Source organism: Eumetopias jubatus, unplaced genomic scaffold (assembly GCF_037043125.1).
Source record: "Eumetopias jubatus isolate StellerSeaLion01/CBP00866 unplaced genomic scaffold, mEumJub1_p1.0 scaffold_1, whole genome shotgun sequence".
NCBI classification, from domain to species: domain Eukaryota; kingdom Metazoa; phylum Chordata; class Mammalia; order Carnivora; family Otariidae; genus Eumetopias; species Eumetopias jubatus.
In genome coordinates this window covers 66861628-66883176 of record NW_028274807.1, presented here as the reverse complement: position 1 = coordinate 66883176, position 21549 = coordinate 66861628, and the positions used below count along the sequence as shown (strand labels likewise).

At 39.2% G+C, this 21549-nt stretch overlaps 2 protein-coding genes across 5 annotated transcripts in view; one reads left to right on the top strand and one right to left on the bottom strand.

Moving 5' to 3' along the window:
* Positions 1-8767, top strand: part of HSPBAP1 (HSPB1 associated protein 1) — a 60610-nt gene extending 51843 nt beyond the window's left edge. Inside the window, exons 7-8 of the mRNA XM_028110509.2 lie at positions 7900-8010; positions 8138-8767. Of these exons, the coding sequence (XP_027966310.1) occupies positions 7900-8010; positions 8138-8677 (651 nt within the window). The 3' untranslated portion in view covers positions 8678-8767. The remainder of the gene's footprint in view (positions 1-7899; positions 8011-8137) is intronic.
* A 2834-nt stretch (positions 8768-11601) lies between these two features.
* Positions 11602-21549, bottom strand: part of PARP14 (poly(ADP-ribose) polymerase family member 14) — a 39877-nt gene continuing 29929 nt past the window's right edge. The window contains exons 14-17 of one of the 4 annotated variants that reach the window (XM_028110506.2): positions 19721-20320; positions 18321-18454; positions 14551-14725; positions 11602-14211 (exon numbers count right to left, since the gene is read on the bottom strand). In XM_028110506.2, coding sequence (XP_027966307.1) covers positions 13922-14211; positions 14551-14725; positions 18321-18454; positions 19721-20320 — 1199 coding nt within the window. In that variant the 3' untranslated portion in view covers positions 11602-13921. Of the gene's footprint in view, positions 14212-14550; positions 14726-15314; positions 15524-18320; positions 18455-19132; positions 19463-19720; positions 20321-21549 lie in introns of those variants that run through there. The other 3 variants (XR_003610476.2, XM_028110507.2, XM_028110508.2) reach the window with 3 other exon arrangements.

Genomic DNA, 21549 nt, shown 5'->3' with positions numbered 1-21549 from the left:
AAGGCAGAAACTGCTCTGAGGAGGAAGAACTATTATGTCAGGAGTAGCCCTCTTGTATCATATGATCTCACTGATATGAGGAATTCTTAATCTCAGGAAACAAACTGAGAGTTGCTGGAGTGGTGGGGGGTAGGAGGGATGGGGTGGCTGGGTGATAGACATTGGGGAGGGTATGTGCTATGGTGAGCGCTGTGAATTGTGTAAGACTGGTGAATCACAGACATGTACCTCTGAAACAAATAATACATTATATGTTAAAAAAAAAAGAAGATAGTAGGAAGGGAAAAATGAAGGGGGGGAACTTGGAGAGGGAGACGAACCATGAAAGACTGTGGACTCTGAGAAACAAACTGAGGGTTCTAGAGGGGCGAGGGGTGGGGGGATGGGTTAGCCTGGTGATGGGTATTAAAGAGGGCACATACTGAAGGGAGCACTGGGTGTTATACTCAAACAATGAATCATGGAACACTACATCAAAAAAAAAAAAAAAGAGTAGCCCTCTTAATGTATAAATACCAGGAGGCCTCAGTTCATGGAATATAAAGTTTCTACCTCACATGATTTAGATCCTCAGTTTCTTCAGTGCTGCTTAGAATATTGCATTAGCTTTTTTAGGAACCTTATCTTGCTTTGGTTTATACTCATCTCGAGAATATCCTTGCTTTTTTCCACATGGTCAGCTGCCACGTCAGGTTGCCCTCCATTGTGAAGCTGTAAAGCTGGTCCTTTAAACCCACATCCCACACTTCACAGTCCCCTCTCTTGGCTTTCATCATGTTCATTGGGGTGAGCATTCCAGCTTACCAAGGTCATTTTGAATTTGATTCTCTTCTGTGTTTTTAGTAAACTCCTTCAAGCGGGCGTGTGCCCTTTTGATATGTCCTCATTTGTCTTGGAATGTATCCTTGCTTTCTAGTACAAGATTGCCCCAGGATTGCCTTGGACTTTCCCTGCTTCCAACTTGGAGGTTGATAATTTCTGCAGGTGGTCATGGTTCCTTTTAGTGGGGAAGGGTATTTAGAAACTGAGATTGGGGCTCTAAGGCTGTTCATGGCTATTGGCATGTTGCTGTTTCCAGACCTATAAATGATAAAGCTAGAATGTGAGATAGATAGATAGAAATGGATATATTTATAGTTCTAATTCAAGGTTAATATTATAGATTTTTTCCTTGTTTCTGTATTTTTATTTTTATTTATTTTATTATTTTTATCTCTTCTCTTACACTGAAAATCAGGATCAATCCTAACAGTAACATCTACTTATTTGCTATATTCTCCTATATATGTATATATATATAGGAGAATATAGCAATATATAAATATTTAAATATTTAATATTAATATTAATTATTTTTAAAAATTTATTTTCTTTAAATAAAATTTGTCTCTTTAAAATTAATTATTTAATTATTAATATTAATTAACAATTAATATTAATGTTAAATATTATAAATAAATAAATAATATATATTTTGGAGGGGAGGGCAGAGAGAGAGAATCTTAAGCAGGCTCCATGCCCAGGGCAGAGCCTGATGCGGGTCTCAGTCTCACAACCCTGAGATAGTGACCTGAGCCGAAATCAAGAGTCGGACACTTAAGTGACTGAGCCACCCACGTGCCCCACCTATATATTTTTTAAGATGTCAAATTTACAATTCCAGAATTCCAATATTATTATTACTAATTATAAACTTGCAAATAAAGTTTAAGATTTCTTTGTGATCCTTTTTATCGTTAGACTATATCCCGCTAAGGGGCTACAAAGTACTGTGTTCAGAAATCATTGTGAAGGGATTCTTTTCACTTGTGGGTATGTTACTAATTTTAGGTAGGTTTGTTTTCAGCATTAGGATTTACTTTTTTTCCTATTTTGACTTCATTTAATATTTTGAATATGTAAAACATTTGACTTGTTGAAATGATATTAAAAGTCTCTTTTATAGAGAAGTCTCCTTTTCATCTCTGTCTCCTCCACTCCATCACTCTCCCCCACCCCCCCACCCCCTACTACCCCACCACAGGGCTCTGTTTTTATTCATTTAGTTTGTCATTCTAGTGTGTCTTCTTTGTAAACATATATGTAAATAATTAAGTAAATAAATATATTTATGTATGACTTTATATGTGAATAAGAATATAAACTTTTATATATTTGTTTCATATGCTTATTCATACATAGTCATTCATATTTCCTCTCCTTTCTTACACAGAAAGTAAGAAACTAGTGTTCTGCACCCTGCTTTCTTCACATTACAATACTATTCTGAATTTGACAAATAATAGTACAGAGAAATTTTCACTTTCTTTCCAACAGCTGTGTAGTATCCCACTATATGGGTGCCCCATCCTTTATTCCCTGGTTCCCATGTGGATGGATGTAGCGTTATTTCTAATCTTTTGTAATTAGAAATAATGCCAGTGAATAACCTTGTGCATATGTTGTTCTGTATTTGCTGGAAGAGTGTCTTTGGGGAAAGTCTTAAAAGTGAGTTCGCTTTAATTTTGTTAGGCTTTGCCAAATTCCACTTCACAGTGATTGTGCCATTTTGCATTTCCATCAGTAGCATATGAGTGTGCTTCTTTCCTCCACAGCCTCACCACCAGGATGTGTTGCTGAACTTTTTAGCTTCTGATTTTAGAATCATAGCTAGAAAAACCTTTCCCTCTTTCAGGTCATAAAGGAATTCACCAATGTTTTCTTTTAGTTTGGATTGTTTCATTTTTTTACGTTTGGGTCTCTCATCCATTTAGAGGTTTTTACTAGTGTATGGTGTAAGGTTGAAATCTATTTTTATTTTTACCCAATGACAATAGAATTGTCAGGGATATCATTTATTTTAAAGTCTGTCTTTTCTGTGGTGATTTGAAATACTGCCTTAATCATATACTAGATATCTATGTGTACTTGGGGTCTGTTTCTTCCACTGGCCTTTCCTCACATTCTTTCAATACTTCCACCCTGTTTTATTTAGAGAGGTCTTATAGAATGTTTTTAGTATCTGTAGGGCCAGAAACCTTTTCTTTTCCTGGCTCTTCTTGAATTTTTTTTTTCCTTTTTGTATGATCTTTAGAATCAATTCGTCTAGCTTCAGGGGAAAAAAAGATTGATATTTTTTATTCTATTTATATTAAATTTTATATGAGCTGTATGGTGTTGAATTGTCCCATCCAGCAATGAGATACCTTTCTTTTCATCCAAGTCTAGTTCTTTGTTCCAGGAGTGTTTTAAAGTTTTCCTCACATTGGATTTGCACATTTCTTTTAAAGGTTTATTCCTGGGCATTTCATCTTTTTTGGCTGCTATGGTTAAGTGAGGTGGGTCTTCTCTTCCATTATATCATCTGAGTGGATATTGTTTGTATATATGAAGGCTATTGATTTTTGTGTTAATTTGAATTATTTTCTCCAGTGTGGTGATTTTTTTATTGACTTTTCTTGGGTTTTCAGATTTCTCTCAGATTATCTGAAAATTAAGATACTTTTACCTCTTCCTTTCCAATTTGCTTTCCTGTGTCTTATTTTCCTTTGTCTAATTACATTGGCTAATACCTCTAGATCAATAATAAATAATAATGGAGATAGTGGGCATCCTTGTCTTTTTCTGATTTTAGAGAGAAATCTCTAGTGATTTTTCTTTTTTTTTTTAAGATTTTATTTATTTATTTGACAGAGAGATAGAGAGCACAAATAGACAGAGTGGCAGGCAAAGGGAGAGGGAGAAGCAGGCTCTGCGCTGAGCAGGGAGCCCGACATGGGGCTCAGTCCCAGGACCCTGGGATCATGACCTGAGCCAAAGGCAGCCGCTTAACTGACTGAGCCACCCAGGCGCCCCTCTAGTGATTTTTCTTTAAGTAAAATGCTGGATTTGTGTATTTTATCATGTTAAGTATCTGTCAATTCATTACTTTTTTTGTTTTTTGGGTTTGTTTTTTTTTTTTATCCAGAAAAGGTGTCAAATTTTACTGAATGCCTTTTAAGCACTGATGGAAATGATCATATATAATATTCCTCTTTAGTAAATATCTGGTATTTGAGTAACTTAAATCAATGGATTGCCTAGTATTGATTGAACCATCCTTAATTTCTGGAACAAATCCCACTTGGTTGTGATGTATTATTTCTTAGTGTACTGTAGAATACCACTTGTTCATATTTTATTTAGATTTTAATTTACCTGGCCTCAAGAGTCTGAAAGCCTTCACTATGGTCTTTTTAGAAGCTTGTTTTATGCCATTTTTTTCAGCTGTCTCTCACAGAATTTTCCAAAGGATTGGTATCATTGAGTAAAAACAAGTTATGAGGTAGTACTTACAAATTTGGTACCTAAGGACTTGATGCTGACTTAAAATGGATGATTTCTATCCTTCGCCAAACCAGGACTCTCGTTCTTTAACTTCTGCATACGTCACAGTTTAAAGAGCATTCATTCTTCCTTGAAAAACTGGAATGCAGACTAGGAGCTGAGTAATTATATTTTCCCTGTCATGTGTTGCTTTTATCCTTGTCTCTTCAAGCACTGAACCATAATTTTTTCTTGTTGCCAAATGTAACTCCAAAACCCCTTAAGTTTTAAAATCTACCATATTTGGGGCACGTGGGTGGTTCAGTCGTTAAGCATCTGCCTTCGGCTCAGGTCATGGTCCCAGGGTCCCGGGATCGAGCCCCGCATCGGGCTCCCTGCTCAGTGGGAAGCCTGCTTCTCCCTCTCCCACTCCCTCTGCTTATGTTCCGTCTCTCGCTGTCTCTCTCTCTCTGTCAAATAAATAAAATCTTTAAAAAAATAAATAAAACCTACCATATTCGATACAATAACTCAATGTAAATCCTGACTCTGGTATTCTTGTCACAAGTCACATAGATTTGGGGAAAAAGTAGAAATTCTAGTTCTGTTCAGGTGGTACAAATTTCATCTCTTCTCTGTTAAAGTGGTGCAGATTCTATTTTAACATATTCCAGAGGATAAAGTATATTCTCAATTCTTCTCAATTGTGCCTTTTTTAATCTTTTTCTTTTAATATTTCTCCTTATTCTTTTAGTACTGAAATATGTTTATTTTATTGGTATTTTTTCCAAACTTAAAAAAATTTTTTTGTTGGGCGCCTGGGTGGCTCAGTCGTTAAGTGTCTGCCTTCGGCTCAGGTCATGATCCCAGGGTCCTGGGATGGAGCCCCGCATCGGGCTCCCTGCTCAGCGGGAAGCCTGCTTCTCCCTCTCCCACTCCCCCTGCTTGTGTTCCTGCTCTCGCTGTCTCTCTCTGTCAAATAAATAAATAAAATCTTTAAAAAAAATTTTTTTTGTTAATTTTTAAAGGCTTTCCTCTTGCTCTAGTAATTTTTCCATTATTATGTTTTTCACTTTATTTATACCTATAAAATAATGTATATGTAACATATTTGTAGTAGTATAATTTTGCTCATTCCCCCCCCACACTCCTTTCTGGATGAAGGGGAGTGGGAGGTACAGTCTTCCGGTTATGGAATGAATAAGTCACAGGGATGAAAGGTACAGCAGAGGGAATATAGTCAGTGGTATTGCAGGAATGTTGTGTGGTGACAGATGGGAGCTAAGCTTGTGAGCACAGCATAGTATATAGAGCTGTTGAATCCTGATGTCATACACCTGAAACAGATGTGACATTGTGCATTGATTATACTTCAATTAAAAAAAATTTCTTAGAGGTTTTGAGAGCTTCTAGGAATTTTACTTCTTTAAAATTTTACTAGCTTTAAACAGATGCAGCTTTTTAAAAGCCTGTTAAGCAAATGGACTAGAACTATTTTAAGATCCCAAATAAATGCATTTGAATACTCTGTGGAAAAACAATAAAGTGTACAGTTCAGAAATTATATGTATATTCAGGAATTATGCAATCATACTATAATCAATTTTAGAACATTTTCATCAACCTAAAAAAAAAACCCTTATATAGAGTAGTTGCTCCCCCATTTTCCTCTGTAGCCATAGACAATCACCAACCTATTTTCTGTCTCTATAGATTTGCCAGTTCTGGAATCATAGACTATGTGGCCAGCATCCTTCACTCAGCATTATATGTTTTCAGGATTCATCTATTGTAGCATATATCAGTACTTGATTCCTTTTTATGGCTGAATAATATTCCATTGAATGACTATACCACATTTTGTTTATCTACTCATCAGCCGGACATGTGGGTTGTGTTCTACTTTTTGCAATTATGAATAATGCTATTATTAACATTCATGTACAAGTTTTTATGTGAACATATGTTTTCATTTTCTCGTGTGTTCATCTAGGAGTGGAATTTCTGGATCCTATGGTATAATAATGGATCATAAAGACAGGCCAGTAGGCTGGAAACTCAGACAAGAGTTGAAGTTGCAGTGTGGAGTCTGAAATCTGTAGGATGCCTGGCAGACTAGAGACCCACTCACTCAGGACTTCTATTAGAATCTTGAGGTAGAATCCCTTCTGTAGGAAACCTTCGTTTTTGCTTTTAAGGCCTTCACCTGAGGTCCACCTACATCATTGAGGATAATCTCCTTTACTTAAAGTCAACTGATTGTAAAGGTTAATCACATCTACAAAGTGTTTTCACAGCAACATTTAGACTAGGGTTTGACCAAACAACTAACTTAACCAAGTTAACTAATAAAATTAACCATCACATATGGCAACTCTGTGTTTAGCCTTTTGAAGAATTGCCAGGCTGTTTCCAAAGCCATTTACATTCTCACCAGCAACGTGTGAATATTCTGACTTCTCCACATCCTCACCAGCACTTTTATTATCTTTTTTATGAGAGCCATACTGGTGTGAAGTGGTGTCTTATCATGGGGATTTCATTCATTTTCACTGTGGTATGATATTCTCTTGTATTAATGTACCCCAATTTATTGGTTCTTTGTTGATGGATGATTGAGTTGCTTCCAATTTTTTGCTTTTATAAATAGAATATTCTTATACACAAGTGCAAGAGTTTCTCTAAAGAATATGTATTTCTCTGGGAGTAGAATTGCTGGTCTGTAGGATGTACAATACTCAAGTTTACAAGGTAATGCCAACATGTTTTCCAAATGGCCGTACCAGTTTGCACTCCCACCATCAGTGAGTCTGTCAGTGCACATTTCTCTACCACTTGGAATTATCAGTCTCTCTTTTGCCAATTTCATCAGTTTCTCGATTTGCAGTTCCCTGATTATTTATGAGGTTAAGCATAATTTCATATTTATTAGTCATGTGATTGCTCTTTTTTTGAAATGCATGTCTTCATGTCTTTTGCCTGTTTTAAAAAATTGGATTGTTTGTCTTATTGATGTGTGTGGATTCTTTCTATATCCTGGATATTAACCTTGTATCAGTTTTATGTGTTACAAAATTCTGGTTGGGTTTTTTCCTTTTGTTGCCTTTTGATGAACAGAGTTGATTTTCATGTAATTTATTATTAATGCTCTAGTTTATGCTTATTGTTTCTTTAAAAAAACATATTTGGATTTTTAGCCATTTCATTCTTTTGGCCAAGCATGTTTATTATAATTTTTCTTCCATTCCTAAATTAGCTTATCAAATTCTATAGGTATTATTCCTCTGTATGTTGTGCTTTTTAAAAAAAATTTTAAACATGTCAACAAATGGAAAAGATTTTAAGTATGACCACAAGGTAGCTCATACTTAAGGCCTATGTCTTACAGACAGGATAAAATTTAAATGTGGTCGGTGAAATATTCATCTCTTCTAGATGAGAGGTGATAGTGAATATGTAAAAGTTGTGGTCTTCCAACAATATATTCATTCCTTCTCTAACAAAGCTTGTATTAATAAGAGAACAGGATACACAATTGATAGAGACTGTACTCTGTTTTAAGCCATGAGATATAGTGACAAATGAAAACAATGTGCTTTTTTAATCTTGACTCAGGAAGAGGACCACCAGGCCCGGGTAGAAGAGGCAATCACACGCATGCTTGTGTGTGCCCTGAAGACTGCAGAGGATCCACACAATACCAGAGCTTGGTTAAACCCAACCGAGGTAGGCCACTTCTGGTGTGCATCATGGCAGTTAGTTTCCTGTGATCAATCAACCCTGGCTGGAACATTCGTTTTCTAACTTATATAAGTGCATATATCCATTCTAAAGAGTTTTTCTTTCTCCTTAGGTTGAGGAAACATCCCATGAAGTCAATTGTCGCTACTTAAATAGAGCCGTTTCTGCCCTTTTTGATCATTACAGAACATCTAAGGTAGTAGAAATCCAAGCACTGAGAACAAACAGAGAGGACATGAAAAAGGAGGGATCAGATGTGCACAATCACATGGAGGTGGGACAAACAGGTGGCCAGGACTTACTCTTGGGAATGGGAAAACAGGAGGCAGCGAGTCCCTTTGGTCCTGATCTGGTTCCTGTAATACTGGGTTCTGAAGAACTACCCTCAGAGAGAGGAGGCATATTTGAAGGTGATGGTAAAGACTTTGTTGGCGAAGATGGAGAACACTCTGGAAAATTGCATTGTACCAAGAGGCAGCGAATGATGAGTAAAAGTGAGGATGCAATTGTGGAACAAATCTCTTCAAATAGTAGTATGGCTCCTTCTCAAACATTCATTTCTACAGATGACTTGCTAGACTGCTTGGTGAATCCACAAGTAACCAGGATAGTGGCACAACTTCTGATACAAGGAAGAAGTTTGTGGTTCTAAGGAAATGACTTTTAAAATAATACTTTAAAAATATTTTTTGAGTAGTATGATTATTAAATAAAAGATGGCAGAGCAAAAAGTTAATTTGCACATGCTTGTAAATGCACTTGTTCTTACCTAAATGTGTTTCAGTTTCTTGCTACCTTCATTCATGAACATTACTCTTTGGCCAAACTGGCTCGCTCTTAGTTGTTAGGCCTTCTTTCTTCAGTGACTTTGCTTTTCCTCTCCCATCTGATCCTTTCAGCCTATCTCAAATGTAAGCCCCAGGTGTTCTCAACAGAAAGTAATCTCTTCAGCAGTCTCAAGCAGAGGTCGGCCTGACAGTGTGGCCTGCAAAGCTGGAAATACTATGTATCCCCTTATAGAGAAAGTTTGCCAACCCTTGGCCTAATGCATCCATTGGGTGGATTCTAGCCTTGAGCTGAAGTGACTGATTACACTTGTGACACCCGCAGAGTTCTGTCATCCAGAGCAGGATACCAGTCAGGAAAAAAGTAGGTGGGGGTCCAGTATAAGGTCTCCTTATGGAAGGAACTGAGACATCTAGGAACACTGGTCCTGGGAAGGAAAAGCACCGGATGTTACAGGCTCCTGCAACGGACTAAAGGTTTGGTCTAGTGAAATTGAGCCTACTCTCATTACATTTGCAAGAAGATCTGGGGATAATTATTACCATTACCGTCTAAGTAAGAATTTAAAATTAGAAAAGCATATGGATCTCGGAGTAACCATTTGTGAAACAAATACATAACAAAAGGTAAGAAAAGTAATCTTTTAAGATGAATTGACTACTGACTCCATCCTTGTCAGTCTTCAGACTCAGGGTATCAGTACATCCAAAGAAAATATATGCCTTCTAGCAGCGAGAGAGGTGTTATATGAACATGCCCAGGAAAAGAAGGGTCTGGAAGAAATCTGTAGCACTTACTGCCAGTTGACCACAATATACCTATTTATTTGATTTACCTATTTATTTGATTATTGTTTACCCCAACCAGAATGTCACTCCATGGGGGTATGGACTTTGCTTTGATTATTATTGTGTTCGCAGAGCCTTGATCAGAGTTCCAGCATATGGTAGGGGCTTGTTAAATATTTGGCTGAGTGGATTATAAAAGGAAGAACTTGTTCGCAACGCTCCATCAAATACATTGGGGTAGAGGATGTTGTGGCCAAGGGTAAGGTGCCTGGTCCCCTTAGTAGGTAGATCTTTATTGCAGAAATAGACATATCTTTATCTTCAGATATCTTTTACATATGCTACTCCTTTGACTACTGTTTTTCAAATTGTAGGTTGTGACCCATTAGTAAGTCATAAAATCAATATAGTGGGTAAGACCAGCATTTTTAAAAAGTGAAATAGAATAGGTGATTTCAGTGAATCATTAGTAAGTGTATTTTTTCATGAAATTTTCCAGGAAAAGTATTTTCTTTTAGGATAAGTATATTTCATAGAACTTTTCAGTTATATTTGTGTGTGTACTGGGCCTGATATAAAATGTATTTCTTCATGTCCTCATGTAGGTGGGGTCACAAAAGTTTGGGGTCACAAAAGTTTGAAGGACATCCTGAAACAAAGCATTTAATTCAGTTGGAGGTAACAGTCTTTGACATGCAGAGACCTGGGAAGAGAGTTAAGACATTGGTATGAAGGGATTTCTAAGTGTAAATGGGTGATGGGAGATAATTTCCTGATTTTATCAAGATGGAGACCTTGGCTATCTGTGAAGGGGATTATGGCAGTGAGGAAAGATAGTAAAAGGGGGAGACCATCAGGCACTCAGGGAGCTGGGTCCCATTTCATTCTGCACTTCTCAGATAAGCAAGCCTGTGTGAGTGAAATTATTAGATAAATACTTTGACCCTGCAGAAGCCAGAGGCATTAAAGAATACAGGCTCATTCTCCCCTGCTTCCAGGACTGGGCCACTTCTGGGTGGGGCAGTGGGTTCCAGCTCAGCTCACACTGAGAATATAAGAACTACAAACATTTCTATTAAGAATATGGCTCAGGGGCGCCTGGGTGTCTCAGTTGGTTAAGCAACTGCCTTTGGCTCAGGTCATGATCCTGGAGTCCTGGGATCGAGTCCCACATCAGGCTCCCTGCTCAGCGGGGGGTCTGCTTCTCCCTCTGACCCTCTTCCCTCTTGTGCTCTCTCTCATTCTCTCTCTCAAATAAATAAATAAAATCTTAAAAAAAAAAAAAAAGAATATGGCTCAGCATTGCACCTAACATATCCAGGTATCAGCAAGGCTGACCTATCCAGTTGGTACAGTGGCTGGGGCCCATGAGCTTTTCGGGGGCCCCAAAATGTTTTAGTTTCTTTTGAAATAATAATAAAAAAAACATATAATCCAGCTTTTATTGCATTCATGTTTGTATCAATGCAGTTGCAAAATGTAATTGTTAATACTTTTTTACTTTTTATGGAGTAAGGGACCCGTGAAAGCAAAAGTCTCTGGAGCCATGAAAGTCATACGCGGTTCTGAGTATCAGGATATCAGAATCATTTGAGGTGCTTGCTGAAAATGCTCATTTCTAGGCACCCCTCTAGAGCTACAGAACCTGACTCCTTTAGGATGGGCCAGAACTTGCTAGCTCAGCAAACAGCTAAAGTGATTCAAATACCAAAAATGTTTAAGAATCTCTGACCCTAGAGGAAACCCCCAAGACCCATCACAGTCTTGAAGTGGGCTTGGTTTAGCAGGGGCTTCCTGTTGGAGTCAATTTGCCCTTCAAATTTACTAAACTAAACCTGTACTGTGCCCTTACTGTGATTTTGAGCTGAATACTATTAACACTCTGGAGGCCCCTGATGCTCTCCTGTTTAGTTGTAATCTTTTATCAGCAGTGGCCTGTTTTTATCATCAAGCTCTCCTGTATGCAGATGCCCTTAAGGATAAAGAGGTTTACCACCAAATGTATTTTCCAAGTATTTTATTCAAAAAGGAGGTAAATGACATATATTTCTTTAGACTGAGGATAACTATAACATTTACTGACTGGATCATTACACTTTGGTGCAATACACCCTGATATTCAGCTTTGCCCTGAGTTAACCAAACCACTGGAGAACAAGAGCAAATCAGAGAGCAGGTCTCTCCCTTTTATTTCTTACGTTCATTGTCAAGTCTGAGCTCAGAGGCCAGTGGCTGGGAAGCCACTCCCAAGCAATAAGGGGTCTTTGCCAATCCATTTAAAAAACAAACAGCAACAGTGGCGCCTGGGTGGCTCAGTCAGGTAAGCATCTGACTCTTGATTTCAGCTCAGGTCATAATCTTCTGATCTTGGGATGGAGCCCTGCAACAGGCTCCCCACTCAGCGGAGAGTCAGCTTGAGATTCTCTCCCTCCACCTCTCCCCCTTCTCTCTCTCTCTCAAAAGAATAAATCTTAAAAAAAAAAAAAAAACAGCAAGAGCAAGAAAAAAATTTCAGGATGTCTGTTAATGAAGCGGAACTGTGGCCCCCTCAACCTCCTGTGCTTGAAGCAAGTAGTTCACAGCAGCCAAGGAAGAACGCGTTTAACCTCCTCTCGACACCCCCTAGTGTTCAAGTGCACCATCTGCACTGGGCATCTGCTCTAGCCTTTTGCCCTACAGAGCTCCAAATGAAGAGACTCTAATGGAAACCAAAGCCAGAAGGAAAAAGCCAAGGAAATACGACGGTCATTCATAGACTACCTGGGATGTTCCTGAAATGGCAACATTAATCTAGAGGCCATGCTCTGTGGTGGGAAGAGCAAAGGACTTGGTGACACAGGAATCAGGACTGGGTTTCGGTCTCTGAGGGCTACTACCTAGGTGACCCCAGGCAAGGAAGCTTCTTGCACTCTGAGCGTCAGTTTCCTCAACTTTATATCTTATTTTTTTTAAAGATTATATTTATTTATTTGACAGAAAGAGAGTGCGCACAAGCAGCAGAGGGAGGCAAAGCAGGCTCCACTGAGCAGGGAGCCCGACACAGGGCTCAATTCCAGGACCCTGGGATCATGACCTGAGCTGAAGGCAGACGCTTAACAGACTGAGCCACCCAGATGCCCAAGTTTCCTCACCTTTAAAATGGGGATATGATTCTTACCTGACAGGGTTGTTTGGAGGAATAAAATAAATATGTGAAAGCACCTATTATATTACCTGGTACAATCTAGGCACTCAATAAATCGTGTCTGAAATTTATCTGGGGAAAATTTTTCAAAAAACCAACACTTTCCTATCTAACAGACACTGAGCTAGCAAATTAGCAATATGGCTGCTTAATTCCTTTGGTTTATTTATGCACAAGTCTTTAAAATCATCAAAAGCTAGACTGCCAAGGAAAATAATGCTATTTAATAACATTAGAATTCACTTAATCTTAACATAGTAAAGGGTTTCACCCTGGAAGTATACCACTGTTGTCACTGGGCAGAACTAAGACCAACAGAAGTTAGATGAAGGCAGATTTGGGGTCAACATAGAAAAGGACCAGTGGAGCCAGGACTGCTGTGCTGCACAAGTCCGTGGGACCCAATTCCCATGGGCCACAAGCTAGACCACAGCCCGTGAACTGTGCAGGGCACAGAACCCTGACTGGAGCTGTCCCACATTGTCATGGTTCAGTTCGTGAAGAACAGAGTTCCCTGTCACGGAATCTGTTCAATTTAAGGCAAAGTGGCAAGTCAAGAATATTAAAGAGATGGCTCCTACTTTGAGTCAGAGTCTGACTAGGCTTTTTCCTTCTCAGTTGGTTTATGGAATGTTTCTGGAGCATCTATTTACATCAGGCATAGACCTTAGGCCAGGGATTAAAAAAAAGAGAGAGACACCATCCCCGGCTGCAGGGAAATCAGCAGTCCTACCCACTCAGTAATACTATGCTCCTTATGGGAGTATGGCGTCCTGATGTGATACACCAGCTGTCTCCTTCAGCAGCAGCTGAAATGGCATAGCTGTGCCCTCTGCCTTTAAGATGAACATATTCTCTCCTTCCCGAAAACACAAATCTGTTCCTTCCTTCTACAGATTGGATGTCCACGGTTGTGGACACACAGTTGTAACTAAGTTATCTGATGTAAATTCTCAAATGTTTTGCTCTTAAGAGCAGGTTCATTCCAGTTATGAAGGAGAAGTTGAAGAAAGTCTGATTTCAGTGACAGGATCCTTTGATCTTAGAAAATGCTGTTAAGAGGAAAAAACACCCAAAACTTGTTTTACAACTCGGCATGTATAGACGAGCAATGTCTTCTGGGAAGGATACCAAAATGTTAGTTGGTGAAAGTAATGAGGTACTCTGGGTAAGCCTGGTAGTCATAAAATACCACAAATAAATGGGGATTCTGCACAGAATCCGTGACAGTGTCATACAGGTCAGTAGGGTTTTCAGGGCTCTTTGGAGGAGGCACAATTAGTGACGAATTTCCATGTGTGTAGGTTCCAGTAAGTACACGCACATAATACATATGCTTTTTCCCATATCTGTCTGGTCTGGAGTATGTATCATTGGCAGAATAACAGGCATTGACCGCAAAATAGGTTCCCTTTCCATATGCCACAGCTGTGAAGAGAAAAAACATTTTTAAGAAGTTCAATTTAGTCTATAATCTGATGTGTTGACCCAATATGTCAAATACTGTTAAAATAATGTCCAGTTCTTCTCTCCAAAGCCTCAAACTTTTTTCATGTGTTTTTAATTTTTAAAAGTCATTTCGCCATCCTAGAGGGCCAGTCAGTCCTTCTGGGATGAAACATAATGAGCCCAACCTCGAAACTCTGGCTGCAGCATGGCCACCAACCATGAAGGAATACAAAGCAGTCAATCCACACTGTCCCTCGCCAGTTTGGGTTCTTGCAGCTGACACCCCATTTGGAGCAGCCAGATTACTTGCTTCCTTACCATTCTTTCCAGCATAACTGCGGTTAAAGCCATTTCGGTTGACATGTGGCACTGAGTCAGCATCTGTCCCATGGAAGAGCTGCTTCTCATTGTCTTTATGCCCATTCTTGGCATCCATGGTTTTCTTCTTTGTTTGGTAGCAATTCCAGAGATTTAGATTCTGGATCCTCTCAATCTGCAAATCAACAAGGAGAAATATTCTGTCGGTGCCAAGAGCCTTTAGCAAGATACAGATATGACCATTATTTTTCATAAATAAAAATTAAATAACAAATTCAATGCCAGATGGCACCTCTCTGATTCACAAATCTTTTTAGATCCAGTGTTTCACAAAAAACAGACCTTGGGAAGAACGTTAATTTCATTTTTTTTTAATCTTTTTTTTAAAGATTCTTTTCTTTTTAAGATTTTATTTATTCGAGAGAGAGAGAATGAGAGATAGAGAACACAAGAGGGAAGAGGGTCAGAGGGAGAAGCAGACTCCCTGCTGAGCAAGGAGCCGATGTGGGACTCGATCCCGGGACTCCAGGATCATGACCTGAGCCGAAGGCAGTTGCTTAACCAACTGAGCCACCCAGGCGCCCTTAATTTCATTTTTTTTAAACATTTTTTAATGCACCACATGAGAACAAACAGTGTTTAGGATCTAACCAAGCCTCTCCAATGCCTGCTTTTTATCTTCAGTTCACTGGCTGTTCTTGTTGCTGTCTACCTCATTTGGTCCCTTTGCCTGTCTCCTAAGTCCTTCTGGGGAACTGGTTTACCTGGTTAGCCATGTTCTACTGGTGGGAGAAGCACTAGAGGGTCTAGTCCAGAAGGGAGTTAATTAATGATAATGACTCTCTGGTCCAGTTGGAAGAGTGGGGCATGAATCCTGGTGGGGTGGGATCTGGTTGCAGATCATAGTGTCCATGCTTTGACCATCCTCTTTGGGAAGTGGCCTCCAGGGCTGTGGTGGAAATTTCCTTGAGTCCTGGATAGCAGGACCCAGGAGGAATCAGACAAATATAGAATCTGTAAGCAAACTTGCTTGAGTTCTTAAAAAAAGAAAAGAAAATCTAGACAAGACAGAGTCAGAATGTAGGACATTCTATAACACAACTGACTTAAACTCTTAAAAATTCAGTATCATGAAAAATGAGTTTTTAAAATGCAGGAGTACTATTCTAGATCGGAAGAGACAGAGGAGACAAAATGACCAAATGCATATTGGAGAGGGGAGAGTTATAAGTAAGCAGTTGGGGAAATTTAAATATGGATTCTATTAGAGATTACCAAATTACCGTAAATTTTCTTATATGGGATAGCAGTGTTATTATTTAGGAGACTGTCTTTATTCTTAGGAGATACGCACAAAAATATTCAGGAGTGTCATGATATCTGCAACTTACTTTCAAATGCTTCAGCAAAAACCCAGGGAGTAAGAGAGAAAAGGCAAATGTGGCAAAATTATTGAATCTATGTGGAAGTTTATAGATGTTAAAAATCTTAGTCACAGGTCCTACCAGTCGTGGAGGATAATAACCGCCTATTTTTCCTGTTAGCGTTTTCACACTGTTAGGGATTTCCACAGAAGTGCTGTAAGTAGCTGTTTCACACACTGGACTTTCACATAGGATTTTATTTGAAAAAAGGGTCCACTACAAAAAAATAGTGAAATCATTTCTCTGGCCATTTGCCAACACATGGCAAGCCTCCAGGGCCCCCTGCAGACATCGCTGGTCCACTGGACAGTCCTGCTCAGTCTGGACTTGGCATCTCATCAAAATGGGCCAGTCAGTCACTACTGGATGACTGTGCTTGGTATTTGAAATCTCAGAACCAGCCCCCACGAGAGTGCTGCATACTCGAATCACTTTGTCTTAGTACCTCAGAATTGGTTTGCTCGAATGGTTTACACTGAGGGATTAAAAATAAAAGCAGTGGTATAAAATCTGATGTTGAATTTATTGTGAGGATGACTTTGAAGATATTCTCCAGCACTTGATTCACAGGATAAATCTCTCAGTAGTCTCAGCACTGATCACATGGTTTTCTTTCTGATTTACGGAAGCAGTGAATCTTGAGGCTGGGTGTTCACTTCTTTGCTTTGTCTACTAGGAAGCCCAGAAACAAACCTGTGGTCCTCTAGTAACTATCCAGAAACTCATGTTATATATTTTTGTAAACAGACAATACCTCTATATTACCTTATTTTTCCTCCCCTCTTTTTTTTTGTCCATTTTTCTTCATCTATTTATTTTATCTGAAGGTATGATACATATCTTTGTAAGACACTTCAAATCTTTTTGAGTTATTATGTGTTTAACTACATGAATAAACAGAGTGCTGGCAGAAATAGGGAGTAAAAAAAAGTTTGCAAAAAAAGAAAATGCAGGCCTTATTGGCAAATTCATTATGATGGATGAAGGGAAGGCATCCAAAGATCTCTAGCTTTACTCGTAAAGTGGTGGACCAAGGACAGAAGTGCAGAAGGAAAAGGAAATGGTGAGATGATGGGTTAGGTTTGGGAAATTGATTTAGCAGCTAGATATGCAAGCAGAGATTTTTTAGGTCACTGGAATATGTTGTAAAGCTTGATCAAAGATCCAGGTTGGTGATGTTGATTTGGGAGCTATCAACATTGAAATAACAGCTGAAGCCAAGAAGGGTAAAAACTTTTCCCAGCGAAGTGCAGAGACAGAAGACCAAAATATAAATCCTACGGGTAAAGCTAGGATTAGGTATTTGGAGGAGAAATAGATAACCGGGATAATGAAAGGAAAACTAAAGAGGAAAGCATTAATATAATACTGCCACAGAGGTCAAATAGGAACATAATTTCAAAGAGCAATAGTGATGTTTAAAAGTGAAAGGTGCCAGGGGCACCTGTGTGGCTCAGTCGGTTGGGCATCGGACTCTTGATTTCAGGTCAGGTTGTGATCTCAGGGTCGTGGAACCGAGCCCTGTCTCTCTCAAATAAATAAATAAATCTTTTTTTTTTTTTTTTTTAAGTGGAAGGTGCCAAAATAAGGGAGATGAATAAGGAAAGGACTATTGGATTTATCCCGGAAGCAAGCACTGTTGATCTGTGAATGGCGGGGCAGAAGCACACAATCCTGATCTGAGGGCCTCTGTGTGTCTCTTTATGGTGTTTGCTAGTTGTCAAGTGAACCTTGAAGCTCTATCTTTGTATTTTTATAACTTTGCTTCAGGGATTCTTGTGAATTCGTTTTACAGGGCTGGGCGGGGCAATGTCCATTTTAATCCTGCTGGGCTGGCTTTTGGAACTTTTCCTTTTTCTTGGAGCTGTTGCTCTTGCTGCCAGCAGCCTCCATAGGTGCACTCCTGAGTGGCTCCTCCTTCGGAGGAAGAGAACTTCCTTTTATCCTGGGGATGTTCCTCTTTCCTTCCTCTTTAGGGCCACTTACTGTTTCCTCTTTGGGGAAAGATTTCCTCCTCTTGGGAAGACTTCTACCAGCTGTCTCTTCAAGATCACTACTAACCAGCTCCTCCCTGAGTCAATACCTGGTTTTAGTATTCTAATATCATACTGCAATCTAATATCATGTTGTAATAACTGACACGATCTCAATCTCAATGTGTCTGTAATGATAGTGACAGGAGTGGAATCTATAATCTAAAATCTGATTACCGTAGAATATTCTAATTCTGGCCCCAAAAAAGGGGGGGGGGTGGAAAATGAATGCAAATGTATTTATGTATTTATCCAGGACCATGATACCACTTATTTCCACCCTTAAGAAACTCCATGTCAGCAGAAGCCTTACCTTCTCTATGTAGAAGTGTGAGCAGGTCTGATTAAACTTGCTTGCCACCGTGTTATATTCTGCATGACCAGGCTGTAGCTCAACCACACAGACATCCTGCTGCTTCATATCACTCCAGTGCTCAGGGATCTTAACTGCAAAGAGGACATTTGAGGACTCCCACACACCTGGGAAGGCCGTCTGCACATTCCTGGTATGCTTTGAAGAACCGAGTATCATCTGTGTTCTTACCTTACAATCTCCTAACTCATTGTGTTCAAGAAGTTCCTTGTTTTTCAAAGTGTGGCCCACAGACAACCTACATCAGAACCAACCGTAATGCTTGTGAAGAAAAACACCAAAGATCTACGGAATCAAACTCTCTGAGGGGTGGAACCTGGGTGCCCGCATCTAACAAGTTTTGATCATGCTCAGAGTTGAGAATTGTCGGTGTAGCATAACTCAGCTGCATATTCTGCTCAGTCTCTAAGCTGTCATAATTTAATAATTTAACAGTTGATTATTTCCCTATGATGGTCTTGTTACAACAGTGTGAATTTTTGCCAGAACTCCTCACCATCACAGGCCCTCCACATCTGTTCTTTCATTATTCTTCCCTGCATCGTTAAGAGTTGGGGGGACAGCAGGTTTGGCTCTTTAGCAGGTAGTTGTGGCACCTCTGTTTTCCCTTCTGCTAAACAGAATATTATAATTGATTTGTCATTTCCCTAGGGTTGCTCAGAGGCTGAAGAACTCACTCACACGGATCTCACAAGAGATGAAGATAATGTACCAGAAGCCAACTTACCAGTCTCCACGGAGGACCTGTGTGGTTCAAAAGCAGGAATAGCTATCTACACAGCGCCAGCATTCCCTTCACGGGTAACAGATCCAGTCAGAGAATTTGAAGGCTGCTTCCTGATGCGTGCAATAAGGAAACCTTTTCAGGGCAGGAGAGGAAGTAAATTCTGGGAGGAGATCCTACAGGCTCCCAGTCCTCCCTGGGTTATCAGTCACGGACACAGAGTGCCCACTCTCACCAGGCTGTCTTCTTTTGTTCTAGAAAACCTTGGGCCACTTTTCTTTAAAGCCCATGGCTTTCCCTCTCCTGATGGAAGCAGCCATTACCTCCACAGCAAAACTGGCTCTGGGAAGCATGTAAACTGTAGAGATGGGAACAAATGCAAGGTTTGGGTCTGGTCGCCATTAAGAAGGTCATCCTCAGGCTGCTGAGGGCACCCATGCTACATTTCCCCAGCCATAATGTAAGCTCCTTAAGCTTAGAGACCAAGTGTTCTATTTCATTCCATAAGAGTTGCTTCAATTTTATCTACGTGAATACAATTTTGATGTAGGTACAAAATAGTGTTAAGTCCAAAGGAGGTGTAAAATAATGGATAAAAGCATACAATCTGACTCACCTTCAGATTTCATGAGGCGCTGAACAGGTAAACTCTGTCCTTTTGCATCTGTAGCAGTGTGTGTGGTCAGGTCCACTGTGTAGCTCTGATGATTAATTTTGACAACAATTCTCCTTTTCTTTGCCTTCCTTGCATTCTCCAATTGCAGATTGGTTATTTTGTCAAAACTATGAAAAGTACTATTTTTGTAATATTGCCATTCTATAAATTCACTGATAAACTCTGCCTGGGATTTCTGTTCTTTGGCCAATCTCATTCCCTTGATCATTTCCTCAATTGCATTTCTAGCCTGTGTCAAATCTTTGCCAATTCCAAAAACCTCAATCAAAGGTCTTCTACAGTCCAAGCAAATGGCAATATTTAAGTTCTCCTGCAGCTCATTCAATTTCTGATATTCTTTTTCATTAAAATCTTTGATACACTCATCTTCATTGGTGTAAGGGCACAGTTCCTTTGTAATCAGATCCTGTATCCAGGAGACAACGTTTTCTATACATTTTACACTTTCACCACACACCTGAAAACTTGCTGATTCTGTTTTCTTTTTCAAAACCAAAGGATTCTGCTTTTGTGGAGATTGACTTGGGGAGCCCACAGATGCTAAAAAAAAAAGAAAAGAAAGGAAGATTAACTATTTCTTTCTCTCCCTCCCTCTCTCTCTCTTTTTGTCACCATGCTATATATTACATCTCTAGGACTTATTTACCTTATAACTGGAAGTTTGTACCTTTTGACCCCCTTCACACATTTCACCCATGCTCATCTCCCACCCTCCCCTCTGCTGCCTCTGGCAACCACCAATCTGTTCTCTGTGTCTATGAGTTTGTTTTTTAAGATTCCACATATAAGTGAGATCATACAGTATTTGTCTTTCTCTGTCTTATTTCACTTAGCATAATACCCTCTAGGTCCATCCATGTTATCACAAATGGCTGGATTCCCTTCTTTTTTATGGCTGAGTGATATTCCATCGCGTGTGTGTAATACACACATACGTGTTACGTATCTCTGTGTGTGTGTTTATATATATATGTATATATATATATATATATATATATATATATATACCATATTTTCTTTATCCATTCATTTGTTGGTGGACACTTAGGTTTTTCCATGCCTTGGTTTTATAAATACTACTGCAATGAATATGGGGGTGCAGATATCTTTTTTGAGATAGTTTCTTTTATTGTTACCTAAAAATAAATACCCAGAAACGGAATTTCTGGATCGTATGGTAGTTCTATTTCTAATTTTTTGAGGAACCTCCATACTGTTTTCAACAGTGGCTGCACCAGTTTATGTTCCCACCAACAGTGCACAAGGGTTCCTTTTCTACACATCCTCACCAACACTTATTTCTTGTCTTTTTGATAATAGCCATTCTGTCAGGTGAGGTGATATCTCTTTATGGTTTTGATTTGCATTTCCCCAATGATTAGTGATGTTGAGTACCTTTATATGTGCCTGTTGGCCATCTGTAAATGTCTTCCTTAGAAAAATGTCTGTTCAGATCCTCTGCCCATTTTTAAATCAGATTTGTTTTCTCCTATTGAGTTGTATGAGATCTTCATATATTAACCCCTTTGTTGATTACCCCCATCATATATATTAGTTACAAATATTTTCTCCCATCCCATAGGTTGCCTTTTCATTTTGTTGATGGTTTTCTTTGCCATGCAAGAGCTTTTTTCGTTTGAGGTAGTCCCATGTGTTTATTTTGCTTTTGCTATTTGTGCTTTGGTGTCAAAACAAACAAACAAAAATCATTGCCACAACTGGTGTCTAGGAGCTTATTCCCCATGTTTTCTTCTAGAAGTGTTATGGTT